This window comes from Cheilinus undulatus, linkage group 3, assembly GCF_018320785.1.
Source record: "Cheilinus undulatus linkage group 3, ASM1832078v1, whole genome shotgun sequence".
Lineage (NCBI taxonomy): Eukaryota > Metazoa > Chordata > Actinopteri > Labriformes > Labridae > Cheilinus > Cheilinus undulatus.
In genome coordinates, this window is record NC_054867.1 from 17,906,146 (window position 1) to 17,922,054 (window position 15,909).

The 15,909-nt window shown below is 43.7% G+C and overlaps 1 protein-coding gene across 5 annotated transcripts; it reads left to right on the top strand.

Annotated features, from left to right (window-relative positions):
* The first annotated feature begins 2,002 nt into the window (after positions 1–2,002).
* gata2a (GATA binding protein 2a) lies at positions 2,003–14,683 on the top strand. Of its 5 annotated transcripts, none has more exons than XM_041782529.1 (6): positions 2,003–2,085; positions 6,172–6,588; positions 7,331–7,897; positions 10,343–10,500; positions 12,689–12,814; positions 13,500–14,683. In XM_041782529.1, the coding sequence occupies exons 2-6, from the start codon at positions 6,360–6,362 to the stop codon at positions 13,797–13,799; spliced, it is 1,380 nt and encodes a 459-aa protein (XP_041638463.1). In that variant the 5' UTR covers positions 2,003–2,085; positions 6,172–6,359; the 3' UTR covers positions 13,800–14,683. The 5 variants fall into 5 exon arrangements, with proteins under 5 accessions (XP_041638463.1, XP_041638461.1, XP_041638460.1 ...); XM_041782527.1 differs by lacking the exon at positions 2,003–2,085 and adding an exon at positions 5,865–5,957; XM_041782526.1 differs by lacking the exon at positions 2,003–2,085 and adding an exon at positions 5,938–6,068.
* The last annotated feature ends 1,226 nt before the right edge of the window (positions 14,684–15,909 follow it).

Here is a 15,909-nt window from a genome sequence, read left to right on the forward strand (position 1 = left end):
CACCCCCAGCAGTTTGCTGATAACGATTAGGCCATTTATTATCTTCACAGAGAACAAAGATTGCGTGGTGCCGATGAAATATTACCCCCGGTAATAATCAGAGGGAGAAGGGCCCCGGCATCTAATGCGCTGTGCAGAGAGAAAGCGCCCAACACACGAACGCGCGCACAGTCACACATGTACGGAGTCTCGTGCAGAACATGCATAAAATTGATTAACAAAGCAAGTTCACAAACACAAACATAACATAGACAATCTATTGTAGATTTGATTTTGCTCTAATGGTGGAGATAATCGGTCAGTTTTAACGTATGCTAACAACATACTGGACTAAATTTAGAGGATGTTGGTTCATGTGTTACCCTGATCACTTCAGTTTTTTTCTTTAATATCTATATGTCTTTTCTTGCTTTAATGATTTGATCGAAATAAAGATGTGTCCATAAACGAAAGGCGTTATAATAAAAGTATTAATGCAACATTAGAATTAACTCCTATTTTAATTTTGCACTATGAGCTTAGGAATTAACTAAAGAAGTTTAGACAAAAATAAACTCATTTTTCACAACGAACACTGTAAATATATCTAAATGACCTGTGTTTACACACAGATACTACAGAAGCGCTTTTTTTTTTAAACTCACATTAAAAGACTGAACAGTCAAACTATTTTGAAAGACTACTTATTTCACATGCTCAACCTTTAAATAGATTGGATTATTTCTTTTAAAAAGCCTCAAAGGCTTGAATAGTATTCCCGAGCTAAAATGTATGGAAAACCATAATACACTCAGAAGTTAAGCCTGTGCTTTCTTCTGAGCAAACTTGTTCATCTTGGACGTCAATGGCCGCCAAATATCGACATTTAGAGCTTTTACATCTCTGCTTGAGTGACTTTAAACACTGAAACGAGTGTTATTAATCCTGTCAGACTTCACATTTCTTTCTTTTTTTTTTTTTTTGGCCTTTCTTTCTCTTCTTATTGTGTGCGTGCTCACTCTGGGGAGCACGAGCCCCGAGTTGCAGAGGTCCTCGCGCCCCTTGCACCTGCCTGGCTCTAGCGCCGCGCACGGGCCCAGGTCGCGTGCAGGAGATTTCAGGGGCTTTGCATGTTTTACAAAGTTGTTGTTACTGTGAGGGACATAAAGCACAAAAAAGGAGAGAGGGAGAAGGAGGGAGAAAGGGGGTCTTATTTTTCTTCTTTGACGCGGTTAACACAAGGGGGGGAGGAGAGGGGGGATAGAGTCATGAAGTAAAATCTCTGGAGGTCAATGATTAGAAGTGGAACTGCCTGTAGGGGTTACACAAATGACAGTAAACAAATTTAAAGGGGGAGCAATAATAAGAATGACAACTGTAGTTATTTACAAACGAACATCAGTGAAAATGTGTATTTACACCAGTGAAAGTTGGCGATTTATAACACTTAGAGAGTAGCAACCAAGCATCCAGTCCCATCTATTAGCCCTCTGAAACTGCCAAAGTCTGTAATAAAGATCACTAATAATAGATTTCATCATTTTATCCCCTAAAGAAATAAGACACATTAATAAAGGGTTCTGTGTGTCTCAAAAATAAATCCTATACAGTGTTGATCTGGAATAATAAGAAAGGAAAAAATGCTGACACCCTACTTATCGATCCCTGTTTACGCACAGGTAGAGATGCTCTCAGTTTCTGTCCATTTAACGGGACCCGGAAACAGGCTGCAGGCTGACGCATCGTTACGTTGCTGCAGCCACTTACAGCCGCTCAACTTTTTTGCTCATTTTCACAGAGGTCTGGACTCAAGGAGAGAGAGAGAGAGAGAGAAGGAGAGAGAGAGAGAGAGAGAGAGAGAGGAGGGAGACACTCATGAGCGCAGACACACTACTCTCTCTGCAGGGTAGCGAGACAGAAAGCATCTGTTCCAGCTTCTTTTTATGTGGAGAGCATCCTTAATTCCCAGGTTTCGTCTTTCCCCATCGCGCTTTTGTTTGTCGGTGCATGTGATTCTGGAGAGGAGCCGGTGAGGCGGTGAATCCGGTGGAGACACTTGGGTGTGCTTTGACTCGGACGGCGCGTGCAGCCGCTGCGCTCGAGCAGGTCAGTGATTTACGCATCTTTTTAAAAAGCATTTATAATGTAGCGTGAAAAATGTTTAAGCAGTTTGAAATGTAAAATTATGCAGAATTTCTATTGTGGGAATAAGAAGTATTTTAAGCATGATCGATGGTTATAAACATTAGTAAACACTTCTGAGTGTTATTGGGCTGTTATTCTACTGGCTGGTGATTTTTTGTGCTATGATGCGATTTTTACCTTTTTAAAAAATAATAACTGTAGCCTATAAATGCACTTTTTCCAGCCTTAGTTGGGTTATTCTAGTGCTTAAAGGGAAAATATCTAGCAAGGTTAAAGCAGCAATAGTAACCACGCTTGTGCACGATTAATGCTCAGAATTTATTTTTAAGATTTTTTAAATTTAGTATCAATATTAGTCTGATTTTTACCTGCTACATTTTTGATAACATGCCTGCAATAATTGCAGTAATACATCTAAATGGAGAATAAATGCAATGATATAATTTATGATATAATTACTTCTAAAAATTCGCTGGATTTACGTGGCCACGTAAATAAATACAAAGGGTTAATCTTTTTATTTCATACCACTCTGTGTCGCCGTGGGCAAAGACTTATATTCCTTGAAAAAATCCTCGATATCAAAATGGATTATATCATCAGCATGATATTAGTGTCGACAAAAGTAGCCCATTCAATTGTCACGCTTTTAAAAGCATAAAGGAGGTGAAGAGAAATCTTTGGTGTGCAGAGAGAGAGCAATCACAGGAGTACAATGGAGGAGGAGAGTGTGCACAGGCATGCAGCAGCCTCTCTCTGTTACCTGTGCGTGATGCTTTGTGTGCTGTGATTCAAACAATGTGAAGTAATGGGGTGAAGCTCAGTGTGAATGAGAGGAGTGTGTTAGCTTTATTTGCAGGCTAAGACAGTGGGAGTAAAAAAGGACTTGAATGAATGAATGAGGGGTGGATGAATGAATAAGAAGGTTTTAAAACAGATGTTTCACTCTTATCACTCTTATGTACACACTGCCTTTGTGCCAGAGAACTTCTCCACAATAATTCTGTACATCAAAATAAAAAAGGGTTTGAGGCTATAAACCTGTGAATCATCTGCTCCATTTTCCTTCTTCTTAACAGGGAACATAAGGCTTTTGTCCTGCATTATTTTGAAATGTTATTATTCTGTGCTTAAAAAGCTTAAATGGAAGAGAGTGCTGCCTTCATAGCAGCTTCCAGGCTCCTCTCCCAGCAGTTAGAGGGTCTTGTGTCTGGGTGCTTGTGACTATAAAGCCCCCCGGTGCCCTGGCTCGATCTAATTAGCTGTGAGTAAAGGGGACAATAACGCTTCAGCTGGTTTGTGTCATTCTCTTCTCTCTGGCTCTGCTTATCTTCACAAGCCCCACTGTGGCTCTTCACCCCCCTCTCCCTCCCAAACCCAAACACACAGAGTCAGCTGCTGCACATACACATTCACACACCTCCATTCTGGATAATGATGGATGACCGTGCCCAATGGGAACAAACAGGTAGATAAAGCCAATCCCATTTAATAACAGCATGGATCGGAATGATAATCTTGTTGTTCATTAGCTGCTGTGGCTGCACAGTCGTACAGTTGTTGCACACAGTTCTCACCTAGTGCAGGAGGTGTTGTGAGAGGGAAACTGTTCTCCAGTCAAGGATAGCATCCCTGGCTGAAACAATACTGCTGTGTCCTTGAGAAAGACAGAGGGAAAGCAAGAGAAGCCCCCCCCTCCCACCAACCCTCCATCAACCTCTCCCATCTTTTGTTCCAGCACAGATACAAATGGGATTAATGAAGGTATAAATTACAGAGGGGCTAAATCCTGCTGAGTAATCCATTTGGCAAACATGCAAACAACAATGGGCTTGATGCAGCAGCTACAGCCTGAGCCTGACCTGCTCTCACAGGCCCTGATGGTGAGCACAGCCAGAGCGCATGCAGCAGACACACGAGCTGACCACCACAAGCTGTAGTGATGTTACTGAGGAGGGGGGAAAAAACAGACCTTTCAGTAACTAGCATCAATAATGGGAGCATCTCTGTCCATCCATTCATGCTGGAACAGAGGGAGTCCTTGTTTCTGCAGGTTCAAGTACAGCAATTATTCTGCAGCATGAAACATCTCAGACACATAGTGCAAGACTGATGATTGTGTTACAGTGCAACATTTATAAAGGAGTGACTGTGTTGCTATTCTCACTCTACCTGCAGCCTGTGCTGCTGCTTTTCACTGGAATTTCAGCTATTCAGGTAGCCGGCCCTCTGCTGCCCCACATGCACTAATTTGTTGATTTTAGGAGTTGACAAGCTCAAAGGGCTGAGCTCATCAACTCACCGCCCCTGGCAATGTGCCAGTGATTTAATGGCCGATGACTGACGGGCACTCACACACGCAGCAGGTATTACATTAGAACATCAGATCAGAGCGTGATTGGCGCCCTAATGACCTGCTTCGTGCACACCGTGTCATCACAGGTATGAGGGGGGGGGAGTCGTCCAGGTAACAGGAGCTGCACGTGAAACACACCCCAACTTTCAGCCCCCCGTGAATCCGTGACGTCAGGACCAGGCGTCAGCAAGGCGGCCAGTCTAGGCTCCGAGACCCTCCAATTATTCCCTGTCAGTCACAAAGCACACGCACAATGAAAAACACACACACAACATATTCACGCACACACTGATCGACGCACGTAGACCTGGACCTGCATGGGATAAATTATCTTACGCACGCATTTATTCAGAGAAAGAAAAATGAAAATATAATTATAAATGGCAAATTACAGACCAAATTACTATTAAATTTTCTGATTAACGTTACGCATGACCATAGCTCCTTTCCTGTACTACATTGTCAAAAACATGCTCCATCTATTAAGGCAGCAATTAATAATATCCAGCTTATCAATAATGACAGTTATGTATGTGTCTGCTAAGCTTTTTGATTTCTGTCTTGTTTTGCGTTGGTAGTTTTTACATAAGGGCGTCTGCAGACACTTTGATGATCGGCCGGTTTTAGAGGTAAGGCCTCGCGCCCATCCCATGTACCACCAAGTGAGAAAGAGGCGCCATTAGTATGCAAACTGTGTTTGATGGCTCTGTCCGCGAGACAAAACCTCTGTTTTCACAAGAGGAATGCCCTGCTACTAATTAAAGACAATTAGGCGCTCCCAACAATGGGGCCAATTTCGGGGTCATAAATCGACTCCTCCTCTGTTGGTTTTAGAGGTGCTGAAGACGCTGTTTATTTACATAACAGCAGTCTGCAAAAAACAACACACACAATTATAGTCAGTGATGCAACGCTAAATCAACAACTTCACCTGATAAAAGGAGACAAACGCATTGCATGTCATTGTAAAATCTGAGTGCTTTTTTCATTCTTAAATTTTTACTGCAGGTGTGAGAGCGTCTTAAAAAGATTACACCATAAAAAGCATCACTATTGTAATATTAAGCCACGTTTTGTGCAGTGTGACTTTGCCCTCATGTTAAATGTCTGTCTTTAGGCTTTAAACTGGCGCTAAAAAAGCAGATTATCACGGGCCGATTGCTCATTCAAAGTGAGCTTCATACGAGAGAAAGACCCCCGAGAAATTACGCTGCTGATTGATAAGTCTTTTAGTTTTTCGGTGCAGAGAAATGGAAATTGAAAGACGGAGAGCAGGGATGCAGCGAGCCAATTGTGGCAGGGCTGGTTGTGATTGGCTGTTAGTGAGGCCCCGCCCCGCGTGGCTTGATATGGGAATTTACTGGCGCCAGCCGCATCAGTCTGCACCACATCTCATTAGTGAGGCTGAACACTGCATGGATCAGGAGGGTTACATATCAGAGCCGTGTTTGCCGTCAGCTGATCGAAGTTGCAACAGGTATCCAGAGGACATTTGTTTCTTTTCTTCGTGTACACACGGAATGCTTTCCCTCGACAGTCAAGCAGCTTTGCATGACTTTGTGTTCGATCTTTACGCATCTGGTCCCTGGTGTGTGCAGTTTAACCCGTGTATCCTCAGTCACTGGATAGAAATGTGAAACATAATACTTGGAAGGAGAGTTTAATTAGAAATGTTTTTCCTTTTATTGCAGGTTTCACAACTGAGGAGAGAAGAGGAGATCGAGCTGTTTAAGGATTCTATTTCTGAAGTAAATAAACACAGTCGAGACTTTCACAGCTGAAGGACTATACGGAGACTTAAACTTCCACCTGGGGGTAAACAAAGCCTAAAAGTAGCCTCGCAGACACAGAGACGTCTTCAGAGAAGAGGAGCTCAGACATGGAGGTCGCAGCGGCCGATCAGTCTCGGTGGATGGCGCACCATCACGCAGTGCTGAACGGCCAGCACCCGGACTCTCACCATCACAGTCTGAGCCACAACTACATGGAGCCCATGGCGCCTTTACTGCCCCAGGACGAGGTTGACATGTTTCTGAACCACTTGGACTCTCAAGGGAACCCTTACTACACCAACTCCCGGGCCAGGGTCACATACAGCCAGGCACACGGTGAGATGCGCTCTAATTTAAAGTGGCATTTTAATCCGTGAATCTGATATTGGAACACATGATTAGAATTTAAATTTTAATTCAGAAAGATGCTATTTAATTATTATTTTATAATCCAACGCTTACTTGAGTTATTATGTGCTGCTTATTATGTATATTTCGTATGATAAGCCATTGTGAGTGCAGTGTTTGCTTCAGAAGTGTGTCCAGACTTTTCTGGGCCACTTCAGGAACATAAAAGGAATTTCTAGCAAATGACAGCGAGGGGAAAGGGAAGTATGTCATTTAACCCCTCTGTGTTGGGGCAGGGATTTCTGCAGGGAGAGAGAGAGGCACTTCCCGGATATAAAATAAAAACCGCAAATTCACTAATAACAATGTTTAGTCCGAGAGCTGCAGTCGATAAAAAGATCCAGTCCCGGCGAGCGGACACGTTCAGTGTTTTTCTGCTGTCTGTTCACTCTGGATTTCTGCCTTAAAGAGGGAAAGTTGTTCATGGATTTTTAAAGGAAATATTTTTGACAGTTAACCAGGAGAGAGGGGAAAAAATTGAGATAACTTCTAGTATTTTATCTCCAAGTTAAACTAAATGTCGCACTCGAGTGATCTGACAGGTAAGAAAATGTTTTTGTTCCACGAACTGGAAGCGAAAATGTGTGAAAGCTGTGTGTGTGTGTGTGTGTGTGTGTGCTAAGAGGCGTTAAATCATGAAGTGTGTTAAATTAGTTGTTTTGAATTTTAGCTCGCCTCACTGGGAACCAGGTCTGCCGCCCACACCTCATCCACAGCCCCGGTATTTCCTGGCTGGACCCCGGGAAAGCAGCCCTGTCCGCAGCCCACCACCATAACGCATGGGCGGTCAGCCACTTCAGCAAACCCGGCCTGCACACCACCGGCTCCGGCTACCCCTGCAGCAGCAGCACCGGTACGGCTCCGGTGGCCTCGCTCACGCCTGCGTCTCACTCCAGTCCGCACCTCTACAGTTTCCCCCCGACCCCTCCGAAGGACGTGTCCCCGGACCCGGGCCCTACCTCCCCGACCTCCACCTCCACCAGGATGGACGAGAAGGAGTCGATCAAGTACCAGGTCCCGCTAACGGACGGCATGAAAATGGAGAGCTGTAGTCCGCTCCGCAGCGGCCTGGCCTCGATGAACAGCCAGGCCACGCATCACCCCATCCCGACGTACCCGGCCTACCCGCTGCCTCCACACGAGTACAGCGGCAGCCTCTTCCACCCCGGCAGCCTGCTCGGAGGGTCCTCCTCCAGCTTCACGCCAAAGTGTAAAAGCAAAGCCCGGTCGAGCTCAGGTGAGTCTCACGTGGGTTTACTTTTGTCTGTTTAATTTGCAAATCTAACTAGAAATGCGGATTAAAATAGTTACGGCACATCAGTCTATTAGAAAAGAGCAGATTAATGCGCGTGGTCTGAAAAGATTAGTCACAAATTTCGTTTATAAAAGCAACATTTTATAATTCTGTCTTTTTCACTGCCATCCCGGTCTTTAACTTGATAAATCCTGAATATTTGAGTAACTTATTCAGCACGACCTGTTGCTCTGGGGGATCACCGACAAAAAGAATTACCATTTTAATAACGGACCTTCTCAAACCTGTCCTGACATGTTTAATCTTTGCCCCACCACTCCCTCTGCTCTATTTAAACTAAAGAGAGGATTCGCCTGAGATGAAACTCTTCACACTAATCAGCTAATAGTTGAATGTCCAACCTGGGCCATTGTGCGCATGATCAAACGTCTACATGTGTGATTTCAAAGTAAGACTGGACCTAATTACTCTAATCAATAATTCATAAGCGTGTAGTTTTTGTTAATGTGGCTAAAAATGACCAAACTATTTCTACATCATAGCAAACAAAAGAGATTTTTCGTGAACGTGTTGAATAAGTTGCTGGATAAACGTTCAACAGTAGCTTCTTCTTCGTGCTGTGAGGCTTGTTATTTTTTTATGTGGCCTTTATTGCACTTAAAAATGAAAGAGTCACGACGCCCTGGCTCCTGCCATATCCTGTATACCTCCAAGTGAACAAATCACGACCTCCACCCCTCCCACAGCTCTCCCAGTACTAACAAAGCCCAGGCGACAGAGCCCTGCTGTTTGTGTTTTTAAGCATGGCCTTGGCCCAGTGCTCTGACATGAAGTCCAGGCAACCAGGTCCACAATACACATTCTTATGAGTCTATTTTATAAAAGTAGGGCTCAGTTTGGAAAGCTGTGCGTGAAGTAATAATGGCAAAGTGTTTTCATGTATTTTTAAAATACACGAAGCCAGGATTGTAATATATTATGTGGCAGTGTGGATAATCACCTGGTCCGTTACACTGCATTTAGCAGATATTTATGTCTGACATTAATGTGCCGACATTTGAAAAACAGCTTAGTCTGGTAATGTGTTTGCAATTTCCCCACATTGTTCCATCTGTTGTACTTTGAATTAATGGACAAAAAAATGCAAACACCAGACACGTAGACTCTTAAGAGGCAACAAATGTGGCCGTGCCATTGCCAGTATTGTCATCCTTTGTCCTCAGACTTCTCGTGAATACTCACTGGCTGATAATGTGAGTCAATGTGAGTTGTTGTAGCAGAGAAATGTTACACTGTGACATTTAAAAGAATCTGACCAGGCCGTGTCTGAATCGGCAACACAAACATATCAGCTACAGCATTAAAAAGCCTCTTATCTATCAAAGTCTGTGTCCAGTGCCAGTAATGGTGATTGACTGTTGTACAAAATGCCACAATGACATTTCAGCTGTCAGCACAGATACCTTACAGTGGTGTGGCTTTCTGTTGAGCCAGCCTCAAACTACAACTCCCCATCCTCTATCTATCTACCTTTTCAAATGTAGCTTCTTATTTTTACTGCTGTTTCAACACTAACCATTGCACAAGTCATAATAAACATGCGTCAATGCTGGTGAATATTATCAACATTAATGAACTGCTTAAAAGCAGCTACTGCACTTGTGAAACACTTAAGAGGAAGATGAGAAAGGAACAAAAAAAGCGGCAAGATGCATTTCAAAAGGCACATAGCTTTTTGCTCAGGTCAGATTCCTTTGTAGGGCGAGGGTGGGACTGTGGGTGTCGCTGGCATTTTAAATGGAATAATGAGATGATGCTCTAGGGAGAGAGGGAGACTTGAATTAAATGAATCGGTCGGTTTAGCAACAGGCTGTTTGAAGTCAGCCAAACCTGAATGGAGACAAGAGCCTGTGGGAGAAACCAAAGCAGCAGGTTTTTAACAGAAAAGTCCAGTTCCTGAATATGATAATACAACTGCATCTACATGATAATGCATTAATATTTATATTATTAGTGAGGCCAACTGGCATGCAAGATTTCATTAAAGACAACAACATTTAATACCACTGCCACACACTTTTGTTTCCTCTCAAGGGTGCTCACATTGATGAATAATGTAGTCCTAATTTGATGGTGTGTCTCATTCTTCGTGTTGGACACCTCTGGACATGTTCTGGCTGTCTCCAGATCCAAACTCTGGATCAGTTTACATGGAGGCGTCTGTGTCCGTGACAGCCATGCACACCTGCAGAATGATGTAGACATTGTCTCCATCATGAGACAGATTTCAACTTCATATTACAAGGCCGTGTAAGGTCTCCCAGCTCTGTGCAGTCACCCAGTGGGGCTGGACAGCTGCATTGTGTTGCTTCTGTCAGAGTGTGAATTTTTTAATTATATAAATTTTTCTCCTGTCTCCTCCTCTTGAACTCTACGCAGAGGGCCGTGAATGTGTAAACTGCGGTGCCACCTCCACCCCTCTGTGGCGACGGGATGGTACCGGCCACTACTTGTGCAACGCCTGCGGACTGTACCACAAGATGAACGGCCAGAACCGACCACTCATCAAGCCCAAACGCAGACTGGTGAGTTCCACTTCTTGTTCCATCATTTCGCCCTACAAGAAGGCGCCCAAATATGAGCACATAGCAGATGCCTGCAGCACAATTCCAGGAAAGTTATATTTTCCCTATGATCTTCCTGGAATTGTTTGTCCCCCTCACCCCCCGATGATCCGCCTCCATGGCCTGTTACAATACTGCTACTATTGCCATTGTTCCTCCTATCATTATTGCTGGTACTTCTGATACTGTTACTGATACCAATGCCCATGCTGCTTAAGTTAACACCAAGCAGGAGTAAATGAAAAGCAGCGGAGACATGTAGAGTTCTTGTCCTGGATGTACCACTGCTGCTTTGCTGCTATGTTATGTACTGCAGAGCTGCACAACTACTTCTGACTTAAACACTGCAGGAGCTGGATACTCAATAATCATGCAGTAATTTATTTATTAGAAAATTTAAAAAATATGTTTCATATTGTCAGCGCTTTTTTTACTGTTAAAAAATACTTATTTTACATTTTGAATATTTTACCGCCCATTTGAAACAATGGTTTTATTTTGTTTTTTACTTAACCAGTTGACTGGGAGACTGACTTAAAAAGGCGGAAAAAAAGAGCCAGCTAAGAAAAAGTGTAAACTATAATTATTTCCATAAAAAACTGTCAAATAGTTCCTGCTCTATCTGAATCAAACAGAAGCATTTTGAATGCCATAATTTTATAAATAGCATACTAGTAATTTGATGAATTAAAACACTGCAGTCCTGTAATAAATCTGATCAAAAAGTCAGGGTAGAGGCTTATTATAAAATAATTAAAGGCTTGAACATCATGTAAAAATAAACAGTTGCAGGTTTAATCCTATAGCTATCTTTTATAATAGCAAAAATGATCTTTGTTTGACCCAATGCAGAGGGCTGTACAGTCTATTAAATGGTAATCTAACCCTCTAATAACTCAATCAAGATAGGTTAAAATCTATATTTTTTTGAGGTTTTGAAAAATGCCATTCTGTTTCCATTTTCATATTTCTGCTGATATTTTCGTGTTTCTCCTTGACCACCTCCACGCCGTTCCTCCTCGCGAAAAGTCTATTAGATTTTCCACTTGCTCGGTCCGCACGCCTGTAGCTTTTGCATTTTCAGCTCAAGTGTTTTTCAGAGTTGTGTTCAAAGGGGCATCCAGTTGTTTCCTATCCGGATATCTGCCCGGCCCAGATAAGGAAGTCAGGCTCCCGGCTGTTTCCGCCTTCAACCCGCGCGCTGCATTCTCTGTGGCCGGCCTGACATATACTGTAAAGAGATTATCACAACAGTGGAGGAGCCGCTTATGTGTGAAGAGACAGAGCGCGAGGGGCGGGGATTGGAAAATAAATGGATTTATGTTCTCGTCATGTTTGTCATTCTCGGTACCAGCGGGCCCAGCTTCACGCGCAGCTTTTATATTCCAGCAGATTTACTTTATATTTGAAAGCGTATAAATGTGTCCGAAGTTATTGTTGCTGTTCAGGGTAATAGAAAAGAGTCCACCTGAAATTAATTACAAGAAAAAGCTTGAATGCTGCCTGTAAAGCACAGAGCCGCAGGGTTCTTGCATGTAAAGCTAATGTTTCTTATTATGTGTGAAGAATTGATCCGCAATGGACGCACGAGCACGTTGCCCGGCAGGACACCGGGTCTTACTCCATTTAAGGTACCCGGATAAAGTACATGGAGAGTTTACAAGAGCGACTTATTATACCGTTTTAATACTGAAATGTATTCATAATTAGTTAAATGTTATAAATGCAGACAAGAGTGGAGAAAATCAGGCATTCTTCAGAACAATGCCGCCGTATCTTATTGCACAAATGAGAAAATCTGATCATGGATGTTGGAGTAAAGTAATTTTTCCAGTCTGACTTTTTTCTTCTTTTGATGCTTTTCTGCACGTGGCCCAGCGGTCAAAGGAGAAAGCTCACGAAAATTCACGTGCCGCCGTTTAATTTAAGGATAGCTGGCTGTCTTCTGTAAATTTTATGCTAAGGCAGACATCACAGAGTCGCTCTATATGTACGTGATAAGGTTTAAATGACAGAACGGTGGGATGATAAGCCTTTTATAGGTGACAGAATGAGCGTGATATGTAGCCATGCATGTTTTTGTGTCCGCACTGACCTCTACCACGTGTAAAAGGCTCATTATTCATCATGTATTCTCTGTGCTCTTCAGTCTGCTGCTAGACGTGCAGGCACCTGCTGTGCAAACTGCCAGACCACCACCACCACCCTGTGGAGGCGCAACGGGAACGGAGACCCGGTGTGTAACGCCTGCGGCCTTTACTTTAAACTTCACAATGTAAGTAGCTGGTGAAAAAAATGATGCATTTAAGTGGGTGTTTATGTGTAGGCTTATGTGTGTGCTTGGAGGGAGGAGGGAGTGGTCGTTAACTGGTTAAGTGGGCGGACAGCTCGTATCGATTTAAGAGCAGAGAAACTGTGAGAGTGTGGAGCAAAGCCTGCTCGCCCTGTGGAGCAGAACCCACCGGTCGTCCTGTTTTATTCTTTTTTATTAATCCATCGTTGTTTCAATGGGGGGCGTTACTCCCAGGAGAGGCTGCAGGGTGGGACTGTCATTCAGTGTAACGGCGTCGGTTACACTGATGAGGATTTGTCTGAGGCTGCTCCTTTCAGCTCCAGCCAGCCCTCATCCCCATGTATTCATATTGACACTCGGTTGTGTTTGGGTTGAAATTAGACAAAAGCTCCAAAACGCCTCTGACTTGCCTCCTAATGGAGCTCTATATGCAAAACAGCTGCTCATTATTTATAGTATTTATATCACGCTGCAAACACTCCTGATACAGGCCTTCTATGAAAAAAATGCATGTAAATTCTTACTTGGGATCAGTCTATGCCATATGACAGATGCCATATAAAGTTCTGAACTGGTAAACAAGTTTGAGTCACAGAAAAAAAAATATTCTCACTATCAGTGAAACTTTTGTCAGGGCTGCCTTGAGCTAATGTGCTGTTCTCCACAGGTCAACAGACCCCTGACCATGAAGAAAGAAGGCATCCAGACACGCAACCGCAAGATGTCAAGCAAGTCCAAGAGGAACAAACGAGCAGGGGATGGCTTCGACGAGCTATCCAAGTGCATGCAGGACAAGGCCTCACCCTTCAGCAGTGCACCCGGCCTCACCAGTCACATGGCCCACATGGGTCATCTGCCCCCCTTTAGCCACTCGGGACACATGCTGCCTACTCCCACGCCCATTCACCCTTCATTCGGCCACCCCCACCACTCCAATCGCTCGCCGGTCTGGGCTGAGCCTCACTGAGGTCCTTTTAGACCCAAGACTCCTTAGCCTGAAGGAGCCTAAACATCATCATGAACACTAAACGGCCTCTGCATCCCGTTGGGAGCTCAGCAGACTTGTTGCGTCATGTACAGTGGTTGGAGGGGAGTGACCTTCAGTTGGCGTAATGACTAGAGGTCCCGTCATGCCTGACCTCACTGATGGGACGCTGCAGAGCAGGACTTAAGCAGACTCTGTGAAGAGCTAATGTGATGAGGGGTTTGTTAGTCCCTGTGTGACTGAAGCATGCAGGAATGGAGTGAATGGAGACGCTTGTCATTCTTTTTGCTTATTTTTACTAAGTCACTTTGGTACCCACCTCTCCTTGACCCTGTAACAGGAGACTCAAGAGAGGTCTTAAAAAGAACCGCTGTTTTCACCTCACGACCATCTCACTATACTGAGAAAACGCACCCTGTCCATCTCCTGTCTATCTGCAGATGAGCTAACTCTTCAGTGCTGGAAGTCTCAAGACTGGCTCTCAGCTTCAGCCCTACACCGCTGTTATGAACCAGTCATACACAGTACCCACAAACCAGTGCTCTCCAAACATGCTGGATTGTACGCCAACACAATGCTCACCTGTTTTTAATAATGGACTTTTATGGAAAAAAGACACAGTGAATAGAGTGTTTATAAATGCTTAATTGCTATTATTATTGTTATATTTGATGTTATAATTATTGCTATGATAATTTATTTTCACTCTTTAAGCTTTTGTCAAAGACACATGGAAACTGTTATGATTTGAATTTCATGGTTATTACGTAAAGAAAAACACTGACCTATCTTAGAGGAAAAGTCCCTGAGCTGTACGTTTTTATCATTTTTCCATCTCACAAAAGTAAAGGAAATAAAGTTTAATACTAAAGTCAAATCTGTCACCGCCTCGTAAGTTAAGTCTGTGTCTTATTATCGCTCTCACATTTCTCACACAAATATTAAGCAATAGACACAACCTTCCTTTAATGAAGGGTGCTGGTTTATTAAAATCCTAAGTGATATCAGATGCATCAAGGGAAGCTCTGTGATCCTTAAAGCGTGATAATGCTTTGGTCAGGCTCCTCCTCTATCTGTGATGGTTCCTTGTTAAGAGAAGGCCTCTTTGTGGAGCTGGGGCCCCAGGCTGGACCACTGCACCCAGACAGCAGTCTCCAGCGAAGAACTCAGGAGTCACACACACTCCTAGAAGTACACATGCCCACATGCTCGTGCTTCAGCACTTTGGAAAAAAAAACACAAACACTTCTTCTCACCCTAATTCCACCAAACAAAACATCAAGATTGTCTTGTTGAAATTTCAACGTGGCAAACACTGAGTCATGAGTCTTACTCGCTGTTTGTGTGCATCTGAGCGGCCCTTTCTCTCTCTGAGTTGTGGTGACTGGAGTGAGAGGAAGGACAGCGGGTCTTTAGTGGGAGAGTGAGGAGGAAGGAAAGGCAATCAGGCGACCTGAGCAAACACGTGGGGGTCTGCTCAGACCTTCGCACACAGATGTGCATGCAGCTGAGGCTGCCAGGAAACAGGCGCAGACTCTGTTGCTCCCACTTCTCATCCTCTGTTTCTTTCTCTTTGCTTTGTTTATCTTCATTCACTCTCTCTCTTTCGGTTCTCTCTTACTGTTTTCTTTTAACCTCCTTCATTCTCTCTCTTAATATTGGTCATTCTGTCCCTACCTCCCATTTAAATGATTACAGCAAAATAAAAAAGTGGGCTGAAGAAACTTTGAACAGAGCCAGCAGCTAATGAGTCTGCTCCATTAGGGCCAATTTGAGGTCATCATCACTGAGTTCAGCATAGTCTTACACACCCACAGCACAAACCATCCGATTAAACAGTCTCTGCTAAAAGTGGACCACTTCCCCTCCCTGAACCCTCCACCCTGCTCACATCTGCTAGACTGCTGTGGGGGCTGATCTGCTAGGGTTTCCCAGAGGCTTGATCACTTTTATTTGGAAATAATGTTTATCCATGAACGTAGGTAGGTGCTGCGCTATGTATGCAACACTTGGACAATGTTGTGAGCTAAAGCTAGCTCAGAGCAGTCACAACAATAGGAGGGAGAGCTGCATCTGAGTGTCTGTTTTCAAG

What these genes read in the sequence shown, in the direction of transcription:
- gata2a (XM_041782529.1), top strand. Translation starts at nt 6,360, where the DNA reads ATGGAGGTCGCAGCGGCCGATCAGTCTCGGTGGATGGCGCACCATCAC. An exon ending in CAAAGCCCGGTCGAGCTCAG is followed by an intron (nt 7,898 to 10,342) that starts GTGAGTCTCACG and finishes CTCCTCCTCTTG; the next exon opens with AACTCTACGCAGAGGGCCGT. An exon ending in TCAAGCCCAAACGCAGACTG is followed by an intron (nt 10,501 to 12,688) that starts GTGAGTTCCACT and finishes TGTGCTCTTCAG; the next exon opens with TCTGCTGCTAGACGTGCAGG.